At 41.5% G+C, this 21,431-nt stretch overlaps 1 protein-coding gene across 2 annotated transcripts in view; it reads left to right on the forward strand.

Moving 5' to 3' along the window:
- Nucleotides 1–21,431, forward strand: part of TNFRSF19 (TNF receptor superfamily member 19) — a 158,030-nt gene that overhangs the window by 116,981 nt on the left and 19,618 nt on the right. For both annotated transcript variants that reach the window (XM_077484028.1, XM_077484029.1), the window contains exons 6-8: nt 16,553–16,714; nt 18,336–18,461; nt 20,184–20,277. In XM_077484028.1, coding sequence (XP_077340154.1) covers nt 16,553–16,714; nt 18,336–18,461; nt 20,184–20,277 — 382 coding nt within the window. The remainder of the gene's footprint in view (nt 1–16,552; nt 16,715–18,335; nt 18,462–20,183; nt 20,278–21,431) is intronic.

The raw sequence follows: 21,431 nt of genomic DNA on the forward strand, positions 1-21,431 counted from the left end.
TTTTCATTGATCATGATCTATGATATCGTGTGTTTCACCAGGGCAACGTTGATTACAGGTAATTTCCATGTGCGTGCAATAGTTATTTTTGCCGCTAAAAGAATGAAGAATATGAGAGTTCACAGATGACTAGGGATCGCCTCCGGACCCTGTTTTGGCCCCTCTGGGTATATTTTTTCCTGTCACTGAGTAGATCAGGTTGAATATCCTGATCCAGAAACGTCAGACCTTCAGGCAAGACCACTAAACATGGTACATATCTCCTTGCTGTCCGCACCCCCGAAAGCATAAGGGTGAAGTACCAGGGTTCAATTTAGCTAGCCGTGTAGGAATAAGGTACCAGCATGATAGAACTTTGGAATTTGCCTTTACCAATGAGGTGTTGAGTATATCTTTGTGCACCATGGTCGACCATTTTGTCCACACCTCCTCCTCAACTATCTCCCCTAGGTCCGCTTCCCATGCCGTTTGGTAGGAAGGTTTGTTACCCTGATTGTTGAACATGGTAAATAACTGTATGTAATCCCTCCCCGCGATTCTGGCTCTTTTACACATCTGTTCTCAAACAGGGTCCTAGTGGTTATATCTACCTCATCTCTCATTTAAGTTGGTAGGAAGTGGATCGTTTGGCATGAATGATATATCTCCGTAGGGGGCATTTCTAACGTTTCCTTAAATTAGCTGAGCTATCTTATCTCCTTATGCTCAATAAAGTGAGCAATTCTGTAAAGCCCTTTGTTGACCCACCAGGTGAATTTGGTACTCTTTTGGCCCCTGGGGGAAATTAGAATTGTTGAAAAGTGAGGCCACTGGCGAATGGAAGGATTTTAAGGTGTACGATTTACATGCTGTGTCTCCCAAATGCAAGGAGTGGGCTAAAGAAAGGCACAGCACCACCCGACCCAATCAGGTCTATATCATCAAAAATTTGGTATAACTGGACCAACTGTGCCACTCTATAGTATCACAAGAAATGCGGAACTCCCAGCCCACCTCGCCATTTAGACCTGTACAGATTGAGCAGGCCACTCAATAATCTCCCTTGTTCCAAATAAATGTATAGATCGGGGACTGTAGCTTCCAGAAGAAAACAGGAGGAACTGGAATCGGAAGGGACCTAGAGTAGTATAGTATTTGAGGGAGAACCGTAATTTTAACAGCCGCAATTCTACCCATCCAGGAAATGTCGTGGGTTTGCCAAATCTTCAGGTCACGCTCTGTGGAGTCATATAAAAGAGTGTAATTTGCCTGATACAATGTAGCAATGTCAGAAGTCAGTTTAACCCCAAGATACAAGAGCACCTGCGCACACCATTTAAAGGAAAAGAATGGCCGTATAGAATCTAAGACTAAATCTGGGATTTATATTTAGAGCCTCGGATTTTAGTTGATTTACCTTCAATCCAGAAATTGTTTCGAAATCGGACAATAAGGCTATGAATTGGGTAAGGTCGTGATAGGATCAAATATAAATAGCAGCACTTCATCTGCAAATAGGCTGCATTTATGCATTTTGCCACCACATTCAATTCCATGGATATTGGTGTTGGATCTGACAGCTATTGCTAATGTCTCAATAGCTATTAAAGAGGAGTGGCAACCGAGGACATCCTGCCTAGTTCCTCTCCGTGTTTGCAGAAGGTCTGACGTACGATCATACCCAATGATATTAGCCGACGGATTCGAATATAAGGCGCTCATTAGATTAAAACATTTTGGTCCACAATTCCATTTCTTCAATATATGAACCAGAAAAGGTCAGGATATAGAGTCAAAAGCCTTATGTAGGTCCAGTGACAAGAACATGCCCCGCCGATTATCCGCACCATCCCAATTATAGCGCAATACAGAGATCAAGTCTATGGCCCATTGAATCTGATTCGCGGCCTATCTCCCCGTAACTAATCCAACCTGATCGATGTGAATCTATTGTGTTAAAAATGTATTGAACCTATTCACATATATTTTGGTCAGGAGTTTCAAGTCAGTATTGATCACGGATATTGGATGGTAATTGACCACATCCGTATGGTTTGTGTCTGGTTTAGATATTAAACAGATATTAGCTCTATTAAAGTCTGCGTCAAGAGCCACGCAGTCCCGTATTGCTATAAAGATCTGGAGGAGATGGGGTGCTAACCGAGTAGCAAATTTCTTGTAATATGCTGTAGAGAAGCCATCCAGTTCCAGAGTTTTAGACGACTCAGCTTGTTTAATTACCGCCAATACCTCCTCCTACTGTGTTTTCCCCTCCAAAATCTCCCGATGGGAGGTTGAGAGAGAAGGGAGGGCGAGATCTTTAAGAAAATTGTCTATGGCTCCAGTTGATGCACTCTCCTGTTCACCATACAATGAAAAATAATAGTCATGAAACAATTTCACTACCGTTTGTGGATTCTGTGTCAGGGGGCCATTCGTACATCTAGTACCGTTCGGCGGAATTGAGGTGTTAGATTACGGGCTAACATGGTACCTGGTTTATCCTTTAGCATGTAAAAGGAGGCCTGAGTCCATCTAAGATTTTTTTTTTTCCGCCTTAGTCATCAGACAAAGATGTCTCTAAGGTCCAAATTTGGGGTTTGTTTGTGTCAGGTCAGTAGGTCAGACAATTTTTATTTTTTTTCTTTATCGTGAATAAGAGCGTTCAAGTTCTTCTTGAGACATGATGCTATTTGAATCAGATAACCCCTGATCGTGGCTTTGTGAGCCGCCCAGTTGATCAATGGAGAGGTGTCTTCAGGTTTATTTGAGGCAAAATATTCCTTAAGATGTTCTATATCTCAACAGACTGATGGATTACTCAAAAGTCATTCAGTCTCCAAGGGACCTTACTAGTAAAGTGTCACACAATGTCCAAAGCAAAGAGTGGTCTGACCATGCCATGTCTACTATTGCTCGGAAGAGGGGTACTGCTTCAGGACTGGTAAAAAAGTGAATGATTATAGAATAGGTGCGATGAACGTTGGAAAAGAACATATAGCCTTTCCTGGAAGGATTATGTTTCCGCCATATATCAATCAGATTGTGTTAATGTAAAATTTTTAGTCAGTTTTGACCCAATTTTAGAGTAATGCTTAGCAGAAGACAATGGTCTTCTGGTCTTGTCAAAAATAAAGTCTAGGGCTACATTGGAATCCCCTACAAAAAGTACCATCCCCCCTCAAGTCAGGGGACATAGCATGAAGTAGAGTTCTAAAAAAGGGAAGTTGACCTGAGTTAGGAGCATAGTAAGAGATCAATGAAACGGGAGCCCTCCTGATGCCCTAGTAGCATCAAGTAACGTCCCTCCGGAAGCAAGATACACGCTTGGAAAAGCAGATCGCCACAACTGTTTTCTCTGGGCCATTTGCCAAGTAGAAATGGGGGTAATAGTGGTGCAAAAAGTTTGGGTTGCAGATTGGTGGAAAGTGTGTCTCCTGAAGGAGAACATCTGCCGCAAGGATTTGTAATGTTGGAAGGCCATCCTCCTCTTTTTTTTTTTTTTTTTTTAAACAACAGGAGTGCTTTATTGTCAAATACAAGTATACAGAATAGTAAAACAACAGACAGGGGAGTAGCCCACATCACAGTCGGATACAGAAAATAGAAAATTTCCACATAATACAATACAGAGTGCCATACAAGCAAACACACAGTCTCAGTAGAATTCCCATCATGTTATCAATCATAGTAGGCATTGCCCAGATTAAGTATGTATACCCATACATACATAAGCCCCCCGAGCAGGTGAAGGGAGAAGAAGGCCTCCACGATCAAACATGAGCACCTAGCCAGAGGTCCATGGGAGCCAGATCTTGTCGAACTTCCATGGACAGCCTCGATTATGATACGTTAATTTATATAATGGCAGGACACTATTTACATTCCTTTCCCACAGGGCCACGCTAGGGGGAGAAGGTGAAAAACAATTACATATAATTTCCTTTTTGGCGTAGAAAAGAAGATATGAAATCAACAGTTTAGTATGGTAGGATGTTTGTTCATCAGCATTTATATCCAACAGAGCCAGTTCAGGAAGCCTGGGGACACCCAACTCCAGCCGGGAGTTTAAATGATCAAATATCTCGGTTCAAAAACCAGCCAGCTTCCTACACTCCCAGAACATGTGAAAATATGTCCCAATCTCTGTTTTACATCTGGGACAATGAGGGTCTCTATCAGGATAGATTCTGGACAGTCGCACGGGAGTGTGGTACACCCGGTGCAAAAATTTGGTTTGGATAAGCTTATCTCCCGCGGATATAACCAATTTAGTACCCCTTTCCAAGCATTCCTCCCAGTCATCCTTCTCCAACGCCGGAATATCCACTTTCCATTTACTCCATAGTGAGTTCAGTTTGGAAAGAGCAACAGGGAATACGACACGATACACGTCGGATAGTTTTTTTTCGGGCCGTCTCCCATGAACAGTTCCTCCAGCGGAGTGCATCCTCCTCTTTAAGTGAGAATTCAGTCCCTTAACATTGTGGATAACTAATTTCAAGGGGACCCCGTTAGTATTGTCTGCCATGGTGCACAAAGAAAGCCAAAAGGTCACTTACCAACCCCTTCTAGAATGACGGTCACCTTTCTTGGTTCTCAGAATCGTTCAGCAGCTGAAGGCCCAGTACCAAGGGGTCCGGAGCAAAGGGAAAAGGGGTAAGGGATGAGAAAAAGAATAGAGAAAAAGTAAACGCACAAAAGAACAAATATTCTGAAGAATTCCTAAATTAGGACTGTCCTGTAAATAAGAAATCAAAGTATATTATGCAATAGTTGGACAGTAATTTCAATTAAACATACTCCAAACCAGGGGAAAAGATCCCCCCGGTCGTCCACTAACTTCACTCTGGGCAAAGCCCAGGACCTGGTTTGGCTCTCGTCCCCTCACTAGTGGAGGGATACAAAGATAACCTGGGCACAAGACTACCACCACTAACCTTAACCCGCCTTTAGAAACATCAACATTAACATAATGAGCTATAACTGTGAGAATCAGAAGTCCCCTAAGAAAAGAAAAAACATACCATATGCATAAAACCTAAATCCTAGGGTCTTTCAGTCTCACTCTTAGCAACGAAATGTCAGGAAGCATCCTGGATGTTCCATCTGTGATCTCACCCTAGGATCAATTAAAGAAAGAAAAATAAATGGAGGAAAAAATCACTTCACAAGGTCCCATTGAACCCAAGAGCTGTCCTTTTCTTCTTCATGGGGGTCTACTATAAACTTGGCTTGGCTTCTGATGGAACGCCACACTGGAGATAGGGGATCCTGTGCAGGCTTGGTGGCAGGGGATCTGAGCTGTGGGGTGCGGGAGGAGGGATAAGCGGATATAAGGCCCAGTTTTTCCAGCAGAGCATCACCCTCTGAAAACGGGGAAAAGGAATGTTTCTTGTTGCGGAAAGTAAAGTTCAATCGAAAAGGGAAAGTCCAATAGTATTTAATATTTTTGGCTATCAGAGGCTGTAGCAAAGGTTTCAAATCTCTGCGCTTCTGGCTAGTAGCTGGTGAAATATCAGCGAAGATTTGGATTTTGTGGTCCCGCAGTTGCAGGTCAGCCATTTCTCTGGCCATTACTTGCTCTTTGACCACATATTAATGAGGCTTTATGATGATGTCTCTTGGCAGGCCATCATCACGGGGTGTCGTCAAGGCTCTGTGCACTCTATCCAGTTCCAACTTGTGAGAAGGTAAGTCAGGGATGAGGTGGTGAATGAGCTCTTTAACAATAGTTTCAGAATCAAGGAAGGATTTAGAAATGCCACGAACCTGAAAATTGTAGCAGCACACCCGATTTTTCCAGGACATTTATCTTGTTTAGCTCATCATCCAATCTCTTGTGTATGTTCTCAATACACCTAGTGTTTTGGTTGGTTCTGGTGATGGTGATGGTATCTTCCAATGTGTTTTCTATTGTTCCTATGCGGAAGCCCAGCTCCTGAAATTCACGTTTCAGGTCAGAGGTTATGCATTTACTTACTTTTTATAGCCCTTGTTCTAATAGAGTGGAAAATCTCACCAACAAAATGGGATTCCCCCGAGTATTCTCTTGGTGGTGGCGCCTCGGCCTGGGAGCTTGGGAAATATGAGGGACCGCCCTTCACGCTCCCCTGACTTGCAATATCACATAGTGCCCTGCCCAGATCTTACTGGGAAGAGAAGATATCTCTGTCTGGGGACAAGGATGCAGCCTAAGAAGCCCTGGCACTCAGAACATTCACTGAGCCTTGTCCAGGCAGATCCAGGAGCCACGTCTGTGTCTCTGGCTGTGTGTACTTTGAGGCCGCCACCGCCATCTTGGACATGAGGGCTGTTTTTTATAAATGAGTCTGCGGGCAGTTATGGGGGGTTTTCAGGCTTACCCCTGTCTATCCACTGGGCTGGAGAGGCAGCAAGAGTCTGGCCGAGTGTGCTGTGATCGTGATCGAGAGCGCTGATTGCTCTGGTGTGATCTGTCAGGCTAGCGCAGAGTGGAGCTAAGGCCTCTCCCTATTTCCATCTGCGGGCTGCTGGGTTTTTTTTTTTTTTTTTTTAGCTTTTTAGTCCGGCCGGGTGAGTGGAGCTGAAGTTTCACACTGCTGCAATCTCCAGCTGCACGCATGCGCCTGATGTGATCTTTTTAAACTGGTTGTAAACCCTCCCCTTTTAAAATAAACCATTCCATTTAAAATAGAAATGAAAGGCAAACATTGGTGTATAGATAGGGGAAAATGTATGTTATTTTTTTTTTTATAAGTGAACACATTCCCTCTGTTCTCAGCTGCATAAGAGCTGGGGGAAGAGAAACGGCAATACACTGATCAAGTCTGCAGGAGAGCACACTGAGTTCCCAGCACAGCTATAGAACTGACCACTGTTATCCTGCTTAGTGTGGTCAGTTTTTTAATAGAAAAGCATAGGGGCTGGCAGAAACACCAGGGATTTTACATAAATGAAGCAACACAAAGAGAACAGGATACTTTCTTATACAAGTACATGGTACAGCAGTCACATATCAGGAAAATGAAATGATGGGTTTACATAGCTTTTCAAAGGCTAAAGATTCCATTAGATAGGTTTAGCTACTTTAAAATTGATCTGGAAGCAACAGAATAATTTTTTGACATAAATACATAAATGATAAAATAACTTTACCAAAGTTCAATTTAACAAGCCTATGAAAGTTGATGCTTTTGTATTGTGTACACCATAAACAATGAGCGGGATAAAAATATTTTAGATACCTCATCCAGAATCAATATTTGCAAAAGCTAGCTCTTATCTGCTGCCTATAAACTAGCCATACCATCAATCCACTTCTGACCTTATTATAAATCACTAATCTAGAATCAACAACTGCTAATCTCAGGCCATTGTGTATCATTTACTGATTAAGCAATTTTGCTGCGGCATGCATCAGTTATTGGATGGTCATTCTTAGAAGTCAGCAAGTGGACAGCACACAAATATTGAACCTCATGAATGTCTAGTGAAAGAACTTGATAGCTGGTGCCCATAGCAAGACATCACATTTCCGCTGCTAGTTCTGGTATACAGGTGATACTTGAAAAATTTGAATATCATGAAAAAGTTAATTTATTTCACTAATGCAACTTAAAAGGTGAAAATAATAAATGAGATTGACTCATTACATGCAAAGCAAGATAGTTCAAGCCTGGATTTGTCAAAATTGTGATGATTATGGCTTACAGCTCGTGAAAACCCCAAATCCACAATCTCAGAAAATTTGAATATTGTGAAAAGGTACAATATTCTATGCTCAAAGTGTCCCACTCTAATCAGCTAATTAAGCCATAACACCTGCAAAGGGTTCCTGAGCCTTTAAATGGTCTTTCAGTCTGGTTCAGTAGGAATCACAATCATGGGAAAGACTGTTGACCTAACAGTTGTGCAGAAAACCATCATTGACACCCTCCATAAGGAGGAAAGCCTCAAAAGGTAATTGTAAAAGAAGTTGGATGTTCTCAAAGTGCTGTATCCAGGGCCGTATTTAATATTGATTGGACCCTGAGCAAAATTTTTCTTGGAGGATTGTCATGAAAAGGCCATTCAAAAGTGTTGGAGACTTTAACAAAGAGTGGACTGAGGCTGGAGTCAGTGCATGAAGAGCCACCACACACAGGCGGATCCTAGACATGGGCTTCAAGTGTCGTATTCCTCTTGTCAAGCCACTCCTGAACAACAAACAACATCAGAAGCGTCTTACCTGGGCTAAAGAAACACATACTTGGTCTGTTGCTCAATGGTCCAAAGTCCTCTTTTCTGATCTGAGCAAATTTTGCATCTTATTTGGAAATCAAGGACCCAGAGTATGGAAGAAAAATGGAGAGGCAAACACTGCAAGATGCTTGAAGTCCGGTGTGAATTTTCCACAGTTTGTGTTGATTTGGGGAGCCATATCATCTGCTGGTGTTGGTACACTGTGCTTCATTAAGTCCAGGGTCAATGCAGCCATCTACCAAGAGATTTTGGAGCACTTCATGCTTCCTTCCACAGACGAGTTCTATGGGGATGCTAACTTCATTTTCCAGCAGGACTTGGCACCTGCCCACACTGCCAAAAGCACCAAAACCTGGTTCAGTGACCATGGCATTACTGTGCTTGATTGGCCAGCAAACTCGCCTGACCTGAACCCCATAGACAATCTATGGGGCATTGCCAAGAGAAAGATGAGAGACATGAGAAAAAACAATGCAGAAGAGCTGAAGGCTGCTATTGAAGCACCCTGGTCTTCCATAACACCTCAGCAGTGCCACAGGCTTATAGCTTTCATGCCACGCCGCATTGATGCAGTAATTGCTGCAAAAGGTGCCCAAACCAAATACTGAGTACATATGCATGCTTATACTTTTCAGAGGTCTGATATTGTTCTATGTACAATCCTTGTTTTACTGATTGCATGTAATGTTCTAATTTTCTGAGATTGTGGATTTGGGGTTTTCATGAGCTGTAAGCCATAATCATCACAATTATGACAAATCACGGCTTGAACTATCTTGCTTTGCATGTAATGAGTCTATCTCATATATTAGTTTCACCTTTTAAGTTGCATGATATTCAAATTTTTTGAGTATCACCTGTATAGTGAAAGTCATAAAATGGAAGATATTCTCTTTCCTATTCATTTTTACACCCTAGGCCGGACAATTCATATTCAGAAACCAGTTTAAGCAAATGTACTAAGCACACAAAATTGTGTGTTTGTTATATATTTTACTGTTCTAACTTTCATTCTTTGTTGCGTCACAGTACTGTTGCACTACATGTATGCAAGGTCCATAAAGACATGGATGAGGGAGTTTTGGGGTGGAGGAACTTGACTGGCCTGTGCAGACTCCTGACCTTAACCCGATGGAACACCTTTGAATTAGAGCACAGACTGCGAGCCAGGCCTTCTCGTCCATATCAGTGCCTGACTTCACAAATACGTTTCTGGAAGAATGGTCAAACATTCCCATAGACACACTCCTAAACCTTGTAGACAGCCTTCTCAGAAGAGTTGAAGCTGGTATTACTGCAAAGGATGGGCCAATGCAATATTGAGCCCTCCGGACTAAGACTGGGATGCCATTAACGTTTACGTTTTACATGTGTGTAAAAAGGCAGGCGTCACAATACTTTTGACAAAATAGTGTATTTAGTTTCCAGCAATAAAAGTGTGTGTGGTTAGCATTTACACGGCATACAGAGTTCAGTCGTGTTTTAGGAGTTGAAACTCTATTGAGAAACTTCTGTAGGCTGCAGCAATGTCCTGATATTAAAGCGATTATAAAGGTAAAGTTAAATTTAAAAATAAAAAAATAAAAAATAAAATAACAAACATGTCTATACTTACCTGCTCTATGCAGTGGAAGAGAGCAGCCACGAGCCTCCTGAATTTGGGTCCCCCGTCGGTGCTCCTGGACCCTCCTCTCTCTCTCCAGTGCCCCCATGGGAAGCCACTTCCCATATGGGCACTCATGCTCACTCCCGAGCCCCAGTGCATCCATTGAAACACAGTGGGACTCTGACCCACCCCCTCTACTTTGTCACTGGCTTTGATTGACGGCACTGGGAGACAATGGCTCTGGGTGCCCCAGCAAAGCCAGCGAGACCCGGAAGTGAGGGGAGAGAAGAGCTGCAGATGTGCACAGTGCTGGAATGAGGGCTCAGGTAAGTAAAGGAGGGGGGATGCTGATGCCTAAACATTTTTTACCTTAATACATTAACCGGTTCCTGACCAGCACACGCCGATATACGTCGGCAGAATGGCACGGGCAGGCATATTGGCGTACATGTACGTCCAATCTTCAATGCCGCCCTGCCATTGCGAGCGCATCGCCGCCAGCACGCTCACGTGCCGGTCAGGACCCCGTGAGTCCGGTCGCGGGTCCCGCGGACTCGATCGCCGTGGGCATACCCACGATCGTCTCAGGGGACGGCTGAATGGAGAAATGCCATTGTAAACAGCATTTCTCCATTCTGCCTAGCAACTAGTAACCCTGATCTCTGCTCCATGTGATTGGAACAGAAGTCAGTGTTCACTAAATGAAAGCCCAACCCCCCACAGTTAGTAACACACCCCTAGGAACACTTAACCCCTACACTGCCACCCACTGGTTAACCCCTTCACTGCCAGTGTCATTTACACAGGAATCACTGCATTTATATAGCAGTGATTACTGCATAAATGACAATGGTCCCAAAAATGTGTCAAAAATGTCCGATGTGTCCGCCATAATGTTACAGTCACAATAAAGATCGCTGCCATTACTAGTAAAAAAAAAAAAAAAATTATTAATAAAAATACCATAAAACTATCCCTATTTTGTAAACGCTATAACTTTTGCACAAACCAATCAATAATCGCTTATTGCGATTTTTTTTTTTTACCAAAATTATGTAGAAGAATACGTATCGGCCTAAACTGAGGGGAAAAAAATTTTTTTTAATATATTTTTGGGGGATATTTATTATAACAAAAAGTAAAAAATAATGCGTTTTTTTTTCAAAATTGTTGCTCTATTTTTGTTTATAGCGCAAAAAATAAAAACCGCAGTGGTGATCAAATACCACCAAAAGAAAGCTCTATTTGTAGGAAAAAAAGGATATCAATTTTGTTTGGGAGCCACGTCGCACGACCGCGCAATTGTCAGTTAAAGCGCCGCAGTGCCGAATCGCAAAAAGTGGTCTGGTCATTGACCAGCAAAATGGTCCGGTCTGTAAGTGGTTAAGGTAAAAAATGTTTAGGCTTTAGAAACGCTTTAAGCATAAAACATCTATGTCAAATGGGGGACACTGATGAAAGCAATCACTGACTGTACAAAAGCAAAAAAAGGGGATATAGTGGCTGTCATAACAAAAAAAATAAAAAATAGGTTTCACTTTTCTGAGCTGGGGATCTGATGGTTTTTGACGAGTCTCTGGTTCATGGGCTGATGAAAGAGTTAAACAAAGAGGAACAAAAAAAATCATAAAGCAATGAACACTTAAGAAGCAACCAAACAAGTTGTTCCTAGAACTGTCAGGTGTTTGGTTTTTCTTCCACGTATTGTGAACTGTCTACACATGATTGATGGTACTGTCTATGTGTTGACAGTTTGCTGAGAGATCAGACCAAGTTAAAAAGGGACACTTGTCGCTCCACTTACATGACATGAAAAAATTACAACCACTCACTCAGTTGGTAGCCTTAACGATTCGTAACCTTTAACACGTTACATACATATCTTCAGTATTTCATCTTATTTCCTCGTTTTTGTTTTTTTTAAAGACCAGGTCAAAATAATATGCATAGGCAGTTACATTATTGGTATTGCTACTACAAAAATTGTTCTACCTTAGGAAGTTTGTGCAGACTGGTTAAGGACAGCTTCTAACTTTCAGGTGGCTGGACAATGACACGGATCCCCTCAACCAAAGTAAATTTATCTATAAGGATAGTCTGTGGTGGCCAGCTCAATCTATAATCCTGACGGCCTATATGAGGATATTTTTTACCAAAAACATATTTCTGTGCCTTCTCTGTGCATTTTGGTCGCTTAAAGCAGTGTTTCTCAACTCCAGTCCTCAAGGCGCCCCAACAGGTCATGTTTTCAGGATTTCCCTCAGAAGAAATGGCTGTGGCAATTACTAAGGCAGTTAAACTGATCAAATCACCTGTGAAAAATAATGGAGAGCCTGAAAACATGACCTGTTGGGGCTGCCTTGAGGACTGGAGTTGAGAAACACTGGGTTAAAGGACAAGATTTTCATACCTTCAAACTTTCTGAAATGAGGACACTGTTTAGCACAGTGGTCATCAACCCTGTCCTCAGGGCCCACTAACAGGCCAGGTTTGCAAGATAACTGAAATACATCACAGGTGATATCATTTGCCACTCAGTGATTGCAGTATTCTAGTCTGCATCTCCCCAAGGTAATACCCAAAACCTGGCCTGTTAGTGGGCCCTGAGGACAGGGTTGATGACCACTGGTTTAGCACAAAGTATTTGTAGTAACTTGTTATGGATTTCTGGTCTCAGGGAACCCCTGCTAATAATTACTGTATCTACAGCCCTCAGTACGTTAGCATGATGGTCAGTGGAGAAAAAATACCTTCAGCTAAAAAGATGGTTGGTTTCAATGAACTAAAATGGTTTATCTGAGAGGCAGGAACTGCTAATGGTGCCTGGAGGAACACTATTGTGCCTGAGAACCTAGGTTGATGAGCTGATTTAGAGGCTCCATGAATGGGTTTAATGCTATATACACATTTGGTAGTTATGCAATACATTTTTTATTGTCATCACTAAATTGGAGCTCATGCAGGTCAGATACCAATATGGTATGTAAGATGAGCATTTTCGAAAAAGCAAATGAAAACAAACTAAAATGTATTTTGAACTGTTCTTTCACGTCTGTGTTAATAGTCTAGAACCGATCTAACAGCATTTTTGAAGAATGTGGAATAAATGACCTAAATTCTCAAGTTTATAAATGGAATAACTGAAATGATGATGTCTATAGCCTTTAGATGAAGCTCTCCTCACCTCTACGATAAAGGTGTCAGTTTCTGTAACTATAATCCAGTTATATGGGCCTTAAATAGCCTGATTATGGCATAAAAAGATATCTTGTGCTATAAAAGATTTGCATATCCTTTGTCATGCTTAAAAGCAGAATGGTGTCTTGGCGCCGGGCGTTGATCCCCTCACTTAAATGTGTTTGCTTTCTGAAGTTTGTCATGCAGAAGGTGAGACAGGGTTATGTTCTACTTAGAATTCAACCAAAACTAAGTCAATTTAGAGCACAATTCATGTGGAAAAACTGGCAGAAATGCTTGATAAATGAGTTTATGCAAAGAAACACAATCTTTCACGTTAGTCAGACCGCTTTTCAAATGATTGCTTCTGGCTTTGATAAGTATGGCTACGATCAAAGCTGATTTTGGCTATTTCATGCCTCAAAATTCTTCTCCCCACCACTCTGCATTCTGACATGGGATCTCTAATGAATTTGTTCTGGTCAGTCAGTTATGGAATACAGAGAGCCAAGACGTGTGCACTGTTTATGGGAACTCGGTGCTTTGTGGTGGGGTGGCAGAGTATTTTTGTAGTCGGTTCTTGGCCCTCGTTTTGATAACTGTGGTTTGACCATAAGCAGTTTAGTTTGTGTCCATGACTGGAAATATGTTTTTCATTGCTCATGTTAGAGATTGTGTGTGTGTGTGTGTGTGTGTGACTCAAATGCTAGTTATGTAGTCTAGGGAAAAACCTTCAGTGTCTTTGGAATCAGATATGGGAGTACTTAGTTGAAACTGCATTTCTGTGTGCTCATGTTAGAGATTTTGTGATCCTGTCTGCAGTGATCTGTGGGATCATGTATGATCATGTCTACAGTGACCTATAGAATCATGTCTCTCTCGGTGCTTGGTGGAATAACCATAAAGCCTTTAGGCTGGCCATACACTGTTCAACCTTCATCTGATTCCTGATGAAGGTCTGAAATTTGATTAGAGGGTGGTCAAGTTGGCTGCTCCCACTCACCATCCTTTGATTTGCAAAAATCAAAGGAGCCAAGCAGAAAATTGTAGGTCAAATATTGGATATACAAAACAAGTGGCTTGCTCACAGCTGCTATACTATTCTAGAAGTCCGGGTATCTTGGACCTGGGCCTACAATGAGGCCTGACAAATGTTGGTGCGGTTCTGTTTTATGTATTGTAGCTACTTTTTGATTTTTCATAAAGTTAGGAGACATATGGATATGCAACATGTATTTTAGGACAACGTTGCTGCTATTGAGGCAAAATTGGCACATGTCAACAATGCCTAAAATCCATATATACATTTTTGTGCAGTTTTATTTAACCACTTCCAGCAGAGAATGTATATATAAAGTGGGGAAAATAATTATTTGGTATCCTGCAGACTTTGTAAGTTTACCTACTTACAAACAAATGAAGGGTCTACAATTTTAATCATATGTGTATTTTAAATGCTAGAAACAGAGTATCAACCAATATCAATAGCCATAAAGCATAATGTTTCCACCTCCAAGCTTGACTGTAGGGGTTGTGTTCTTAGGGTCATAATCAGCATTTTCTCCCTCCAAACACAGTAAATCGAGTTAATGCCAAAGAGCTTAATTTTGGTCCCATCTGACCACAGCACTTTCTCCCAATCCCTTTCTGAATCAAAATCAAGCTCTTTGGCACCAACGCAACTCCCGTGTTTGGAGGAAGAAAAATGCTGATTAATGACCCTAAGAACACTTGAGTTGTTTCTCTGCTAAAGGTACTTTTCCACGTTGAGTGGCCGATGGACGGGGCCATGTATTGTAAACTCTTGGATGAGAACCTTCTTTCATCAGCTAGATCGCTGATGATGGTTCGTGGATGGGTCTTCCAGCATGACAATGACCTAAAACATACATCAAACACATCAAAGGAGTGGCTCAAGAAGAAGCACATTAAGGTCATGGATTGGCCTAGTTAGTTTTCAGACCTTATCCCTATAGAAAATTATGGAGGGAACTGAAAATTTGAGTTGCCAAGCAACAGCCAAGAAACCTAAGGATTTAAAGAAGATCTGTAAAGTAGAGTGGGCCAAAATCCCTCCTGAGATGTGTAAAAACCTGGTAACCAAACACAAAAAACATCTTACCTCTGTGCTAGCCAACAGGTTTTCTCCACCAAGTCATGTTTTTCTTGGGGATCAAATACTTATTTTACTCACTGAACTGCAACTCAATTTAAAACATTTGTATCATGTGTTTTTTTCTGGATTTATGGTTGATAGTCTGTCTCTATCATTTAAAATACACCTATGATAGACCCTTCATTTTTTTGTAAGTGCGCAAACTTAAAAAAACTGCAGGGGATCAAATAATAATTTTCCCCACTGTAGGTCCTCGGAAGCAAGTACCGTAGTTATACCAGGATCATGGCTGCAGCTGCGACAAAACCCCACATGTGTGTTGTTTTTGGGGACTAAGTGGTGTCAGCCCTTCCCTACTCACCCCCCTTCTTCCCCCTTCTACAGCATAAAGTGTAATCATTTTGTAACCCCAATATAACAACTAGGAGGGCTCATAAAACCCTTTGTGGTAACACAGGACGTATGCACAAAACACAGGACAGCTCTGAATTTTTGCGATGACCAACAGGTTATTTTTACATTTCTTGAACAAATGTAACCATACATTCAATGATTTTTGTAATGGACAAAAAGATAGAAAATGAGGGAAGTTCGTTTTTAGGGTGTACACTTTAGAGCAGAACTGCACTGCATCTGAGCACCACAATCCAAAAATGATTTTAAATTCATTTTTAATATTCAAAGCAAACTTGCCCATCAATTTATGTCTCCATGCTTTTTTTCTTAAGGCAGGTGATTCATGTAGCATTTACTTCCTGGAATCCATCTGCCCCTGGCTCAAGCATGCAGGCAGAAGGGTGTGGTTAGCCGAGAAAACCACTCCTCGCCTCCTGAAGACTCTTGAGATGTATGACTTCATTTGCCTAGGCCTGGAAATCAGGAAGTAACTGAAGAAATGTAAAAAAAAAAAAAAAAGTTTAAAACAAGAAAAAATTATATACATTCCTATCTATTAACTGTTGCAAGCAGCATAAGGATTGACTGAGAGAGTTAAGTTCTGCTTTTTGTAGACTGCAGCAATGTCCCTAACGCTCTAGACACCCCGCTTGAACTCCGCTACGTGGCTTTGCTCTGATATATCTGCTCTGATAAGCCCCTTGACTCCCATTTATGGTCAACTAAAGTTGTCATGTGCAATCACAAGTCTCTGTAACATGCCAGTTGTTTACTTTATTGTGTTGCAGAATTACGCTGCACTACAAGTACATGACAGCACATGTTCACCATAGAGTTGTATGGGAACCATCCTGTAAGTGTAGCTCATTAGACATCATGCTTTGCCTCTGAAGAGATGCTTCCTTGCCCACATGTATGAGTTGTAGGTATCCATGATGGAAAATCAAGACCAGGTCTGGTTATCAATGGTGGAGATTATATAGAATAGTTTGGATGCAGTGGCAACTTTTTTTTTTTTAAATTAAATCTCTATCTTTATTTGTAATTCCTTTCAGGCAGCAAAGTGAATCTTGTGAAAATAACTGCCACAGCATCCAGCCCACGAGATACTGCCCTGGCTGCTGTTATATGCAGTGCCTTGTCAACTGTGCTATTAGCCCTGCTCATCCTTTCTGTTATCTATTGTAAGAGGCAGTTTATGGAGAAAAAACCAAACTGTGAGTATTACAAATTCTATAGTTTGTCTTGTTTAAATGAGACGGTATTGTAAATATTTTCCTTACTTAACTTTTTTCTTATGGCTAGGACTAAGGAACACAAAAAAAAGTTATGCTGTAATGATTAAATATTGTATATTCAAATGTGTTACTTTGCAGTCAGTAGTAAATGGTGTGTTAAGGCCCCGTTCACATCTCACAGAGTGGAAACCAAGCTTTTACTGTTTGCAATTTTTTTGTTTTTTAAGCACGATTTTCACGTGTTTCTGTGTGCTGCGTATAGAGCAACCCATTGACTTAAATTGACTGCCCTATGCACATTTGTTGCCCCAAAAAAGCCCCTGCCCCTTTTTGGGCAACAGGCTTTGTGCAATTTTTAAAGGCTCATTTTGATGCAATTTATATGCAACAATTGCAGCAAAATCACACCTTGTTTGGGGTGCCCTTAATGAATGGCAAACAAATGCGCGTTGTGCATTTGGAATTCTGGGCAGGATCACAGCAGTTCTGCCGGTGATTCCAAATTGCCAGATGTGAATGAATGGGGCCTAAGGCTTTCCTCTGTCCTCATCATCTTCCCTTTTTTTAAAACAAAACCAAAAAAAAAACAGCCTACAGAGCTCAGTAGCTTAAGCTGCATTTTTTTTCTTTTTATTAAAGATGCTGTTTATTGCATTAAAGAAACTTCTTCCAAAAATATACAAAGGAAACTTCAGTCTATGTGACCGTGGTAAATACCACAGTTACGTTGGTGACAGTACATATAATCCAATATATTCACATCCTAAAAAGTATGGAGGGAGTGTATTCAGAGTTGTGTTTCTCTAGCACTATGTTAGGGTTAGGTCATACGAGGGGAACAGGAACAAAAGGCCCTTATTGAAACTCTTTGAGGATCCTCCGGTAGTGTAGATGTGCTCTCCTTGGAAAACATACAGTGCTCTGGCAATTCTTTGTCATATAGTACATGCTTATTTTTAGAACAAAAATTGTGTATATAGCATAAAAACCGACATGTTACATGTATTGAAGCACTTCAGGAAAGAAAGGACATTCCTTATTTGATTGGGTCTTCGCTGTTCCATTCCTCAGGATCCTTGGCACTCCTGTCCATACAAGTACCACTTTTCTTGCATTTGCATTACTTTGGTCAGACTGATGCAACCAGTGATTCCTATAAAGAGCCATTAGACCTAAGGCGGCCAGTTGCGGTACTGTATACTGCATACTAAAAACGTTGTGCGTTGGGAACATATGTGATTAATCAAGGAAAGACTTGTTCATTTTTGGAATAAAATATCTTGCCTTAGTCATCTGACTGTGGGAACAGTCAATCAGGCAGGTTTGGTTACTTGTCTTGAGCACTTTTATTCCCCTGATGAACATGATCTGGTATTTTCTCTTCTAGCCCACCAGTACCCCTGCCCCTTCCACATATAATCATGTTAGGTGATGTTAGGTCAGCAGAGCTAAGGTTACATAGAGTGTTTTTGGTTCATCGCTCCACTTTCTCTAGAAGATGAGCAGCACATAAGCAGCCTGTCTGTGTATATACATTGATCTTGAGTAGAGTACAGCGTGTGATTGCACATCAACGTTTCCATGTGTTTGTGTGATCCAGGGTCCAGCAGATCTCAGGAAGTGCAGTACGCAGGCTCAGAGTTGTCATGCCTGGACAGACCTCAGCTCACCGAGCACACACACAGGACGTGCTGTCATTGCCAGCAGGAGCCAGCACAGGCTTGTGGTAAGTGATAAGTGTTTGCTTGGTTTGTTTAACCTATTGAGAGGTGCAGCACAGAACACAAAGGAGCTGACTATTCCATTAACATTGCATATTATTCAGCTGAACACATGGAGGTTACTGCTGCCATTGTTTAATCAAGATGAAATTTAGGTTACAGAAGTCATAAGATGCTGTAACAGGTTAGAACCTTTTACTTTCTTTCCTATTAGATTTATTGGCCATAGTTATAGAGGACTATTTTTCACTTAGCCTGCAATTAGAGAACACCATTTATTACATAGTCTGGTGTTCTAGAGCGCATTTTAATACACAGCCTAGAAATATAGAGCACCATTTATTACATAGCCTGCAGTTATAGAGCACACTTTATAGAGCACAATGTATTGCATAAGAGCACCATGTCTTATGTAGGCTGGACTTATAGGACACCATTTACTACATAGGCTGGAGCTACAGACCACTGTATATTATATAGCATGAAATTATAGAGCACCATATATTACAGCCTGAAGTTATGGACCACATTTATTTATAGAGCACCTTTTATTACATAGTCTGGAAATCTGGAGCACCATGTATTACATAGCCTGGAGTTATATCACAATTTATTACGTAGTTATATCACCGTTTATTACATAGCCTAGCGTTGGCCTTTAAAAAAAAAAAAAAATAGAATTAACACAAATTCTGGAGCTGCAGACTGTTAATAAAGAGACACTTGCCTGTACAGAAGTCCAGTACTGTGTTCTTTCCCTGTCTTCGGGTCCCCGGTGCCAACATGTTCACTGGGGGCATTCCTTGCAGCTTCACAGCGGGCTGCCCACTGCACCTTGTGAATGGTCCTGCAATCTTCTGGGATCTGTGACATGTCCCAGAAGGTTGAGAGCTGAGGGGGAGAAGAACTTCCAGTGGATCACCACTGCGATTCAATGAGAAGTGGCAGCAAGTATCTGTCCAAACCAGGTACCCGCTCCCCCCAAAAGAGTGTCAAAAGTAGAAGAGGAGGGGGTAGAAGTTCATAAAGCGGAACTTCCCCTTTAGGGTGAAGTTCTGCCTTAAGCTGTCGATACATTGTATGGATTTTGTAGACAGTGGGTGTCCCTGTTGGCACCCTCCTACCAGACATCCTTCACTTAAAAAAAAAAAAAATCAAAGGAGCCGGACGGAAAATTGTCAACTGAACAGCATCTGCATCCAGTCAAATCCAGCTCCCATGTGGATACTTTGATGGTCAGTATTAGCAACTGTTAAAGTACAATAGCTGCAGCTGGAGTTCCATCCATCCACTCTGTATCAGGTGGATGGAAGAATCTGTTCTTCACCCCTTAGATTGAAAAAAATAAATAAGTATATGGTCAGCTTTATAGAGAACCCCTTATTGCAGTGGTCATCAACTCTGTCCTCAGGGCCCACTAACAAGCCAGGTTTTAAGTATTACCTTGGGGAGATGCAGACTAGAATACTGCCATCACTGAGCAGCAAATGATATCACTTTGATGTATTTCAGTTATCTTGTAAACCTGGCCTGTTAGTGGGCCCTGCGGACAGGGTTGATGACCACTGTCTTATTGGACAGCATGGAATTATAGAACACTGGTTATACAGAACTGCTTATTAGATAGCCAGCAGTTCTAGCACAGTAGAAACATCTACGGTATTAGTGTGTGTACATCTTCTTCTTCTGTTTTAGCACATCCTTATTTATATGGTTTTTGTTTTTAGGTCCCGTTCATTTGATTCCATCACTGTGTTGTGAGGAGACTTACAGCATTGAGCATGGATGTGTATTTCGGTCTCACAGCACACTCTATGATGGGTAAGGATTTATTTTAGTAATATTATTATCATTTATTTTGTTTCATAATTTCCCGTAGCACTCTACAAAGTGATACAACAAGAGAGAATATTTGTTTTAATACCAATAAATATTATTCCATTGACACTTGCATGTAGTTATATAGCAAGTACATGTATGAAAATACGAGATTACTATTTGAAGCATTGCTCCAGGCAGTGTAGACATACCCATGTAAATTATATCATAAAAGCACTTTGTAATGAAATATCACTTAATGTGGAGGGCCACCCTAAAAAAACTAAATTACATTAAAATGTTCCAAAAAAATGAAAAAATGAAAAAAAAAATGTTTTTAAACTTACCAGAAATGCCTGTTGCTAGGCAGATCGTCCTAATCTGCCTCTTCCTACTCCGCGGTCATCTTCAGTCTTCTCCTCCTCACGTTGTCTTCTGGGGAATGGGGCACGGTGTGTTCTGGGAACTCTGTGTCCCAGAACACAGCGCACCTCATTCATAAAGCGCTTCATGAATCGCGCATACACAGTAGGAAACGGGCAGTGAAGCCGCAAGGATAGAATGGCGGCGCTGGGACCCGAGAGCCAAGGGACACCCTCGGACGGCCGTCATCACAGGCACCCTAGACAGGTAAGTGCGCTTATTAAAAGTCAACAGCTACAGTGTTTGTAGCTGCTGACTTTTAAAAAATATTTTTTCAGCTGGCCCTCCCCTTTAAAACGTGCTCCCAACCTTCTCACTGCATCATCAATACAAAGTTAGAGGGGGCCAGATCATGTCTGGAAATTTGCATGTTTATGCTTATAGGGGAGAATTCTGTATACACCCTCCAGCCTGCCTTTGTGGTTTGCAGGACAGTAGTCTGTTAGACTTTTCATTGCTTGATTGATTGAATTATGTACAGGGCTGGGTAGACACTGTGAATATCACTAGAACCACATATATTAGGTACATGTATCCCATTTGACAAAGGCTCTGCTGAGGGAGGGGTCTTTGATGGATACATCTAACTGCTCTAAACTGAACCCTTAACGCTTGTTTGGCTGTACTTCTATGGATCGCAGGAGTGAAGTTCGTTCTGCACTCCTATGACCCATTTTCAACAGGCTGAAGGCTGATGCCACCGAGCTGGTCCAGTCCCGGGCAAGATCACGACA

The sequence above is a fragment of the Lithobates pipiens genome, unplaced genomic scaffold, assembly GCF_037356315.1.
Source record: "Lithobates pipiens isolate NorthernLeopardFrog02 unplaced genomic scaffold, aLitPip1_a1.2 Scaffold_16, whole genome shotgun sequence".
Classification (NCBI taxonomy): domain Eukaryota; kingdom Metazoa; phylum Chordata; class Amphibia; order Anura; family Ranidae; genus Lithobates; species Lithobates pipiens.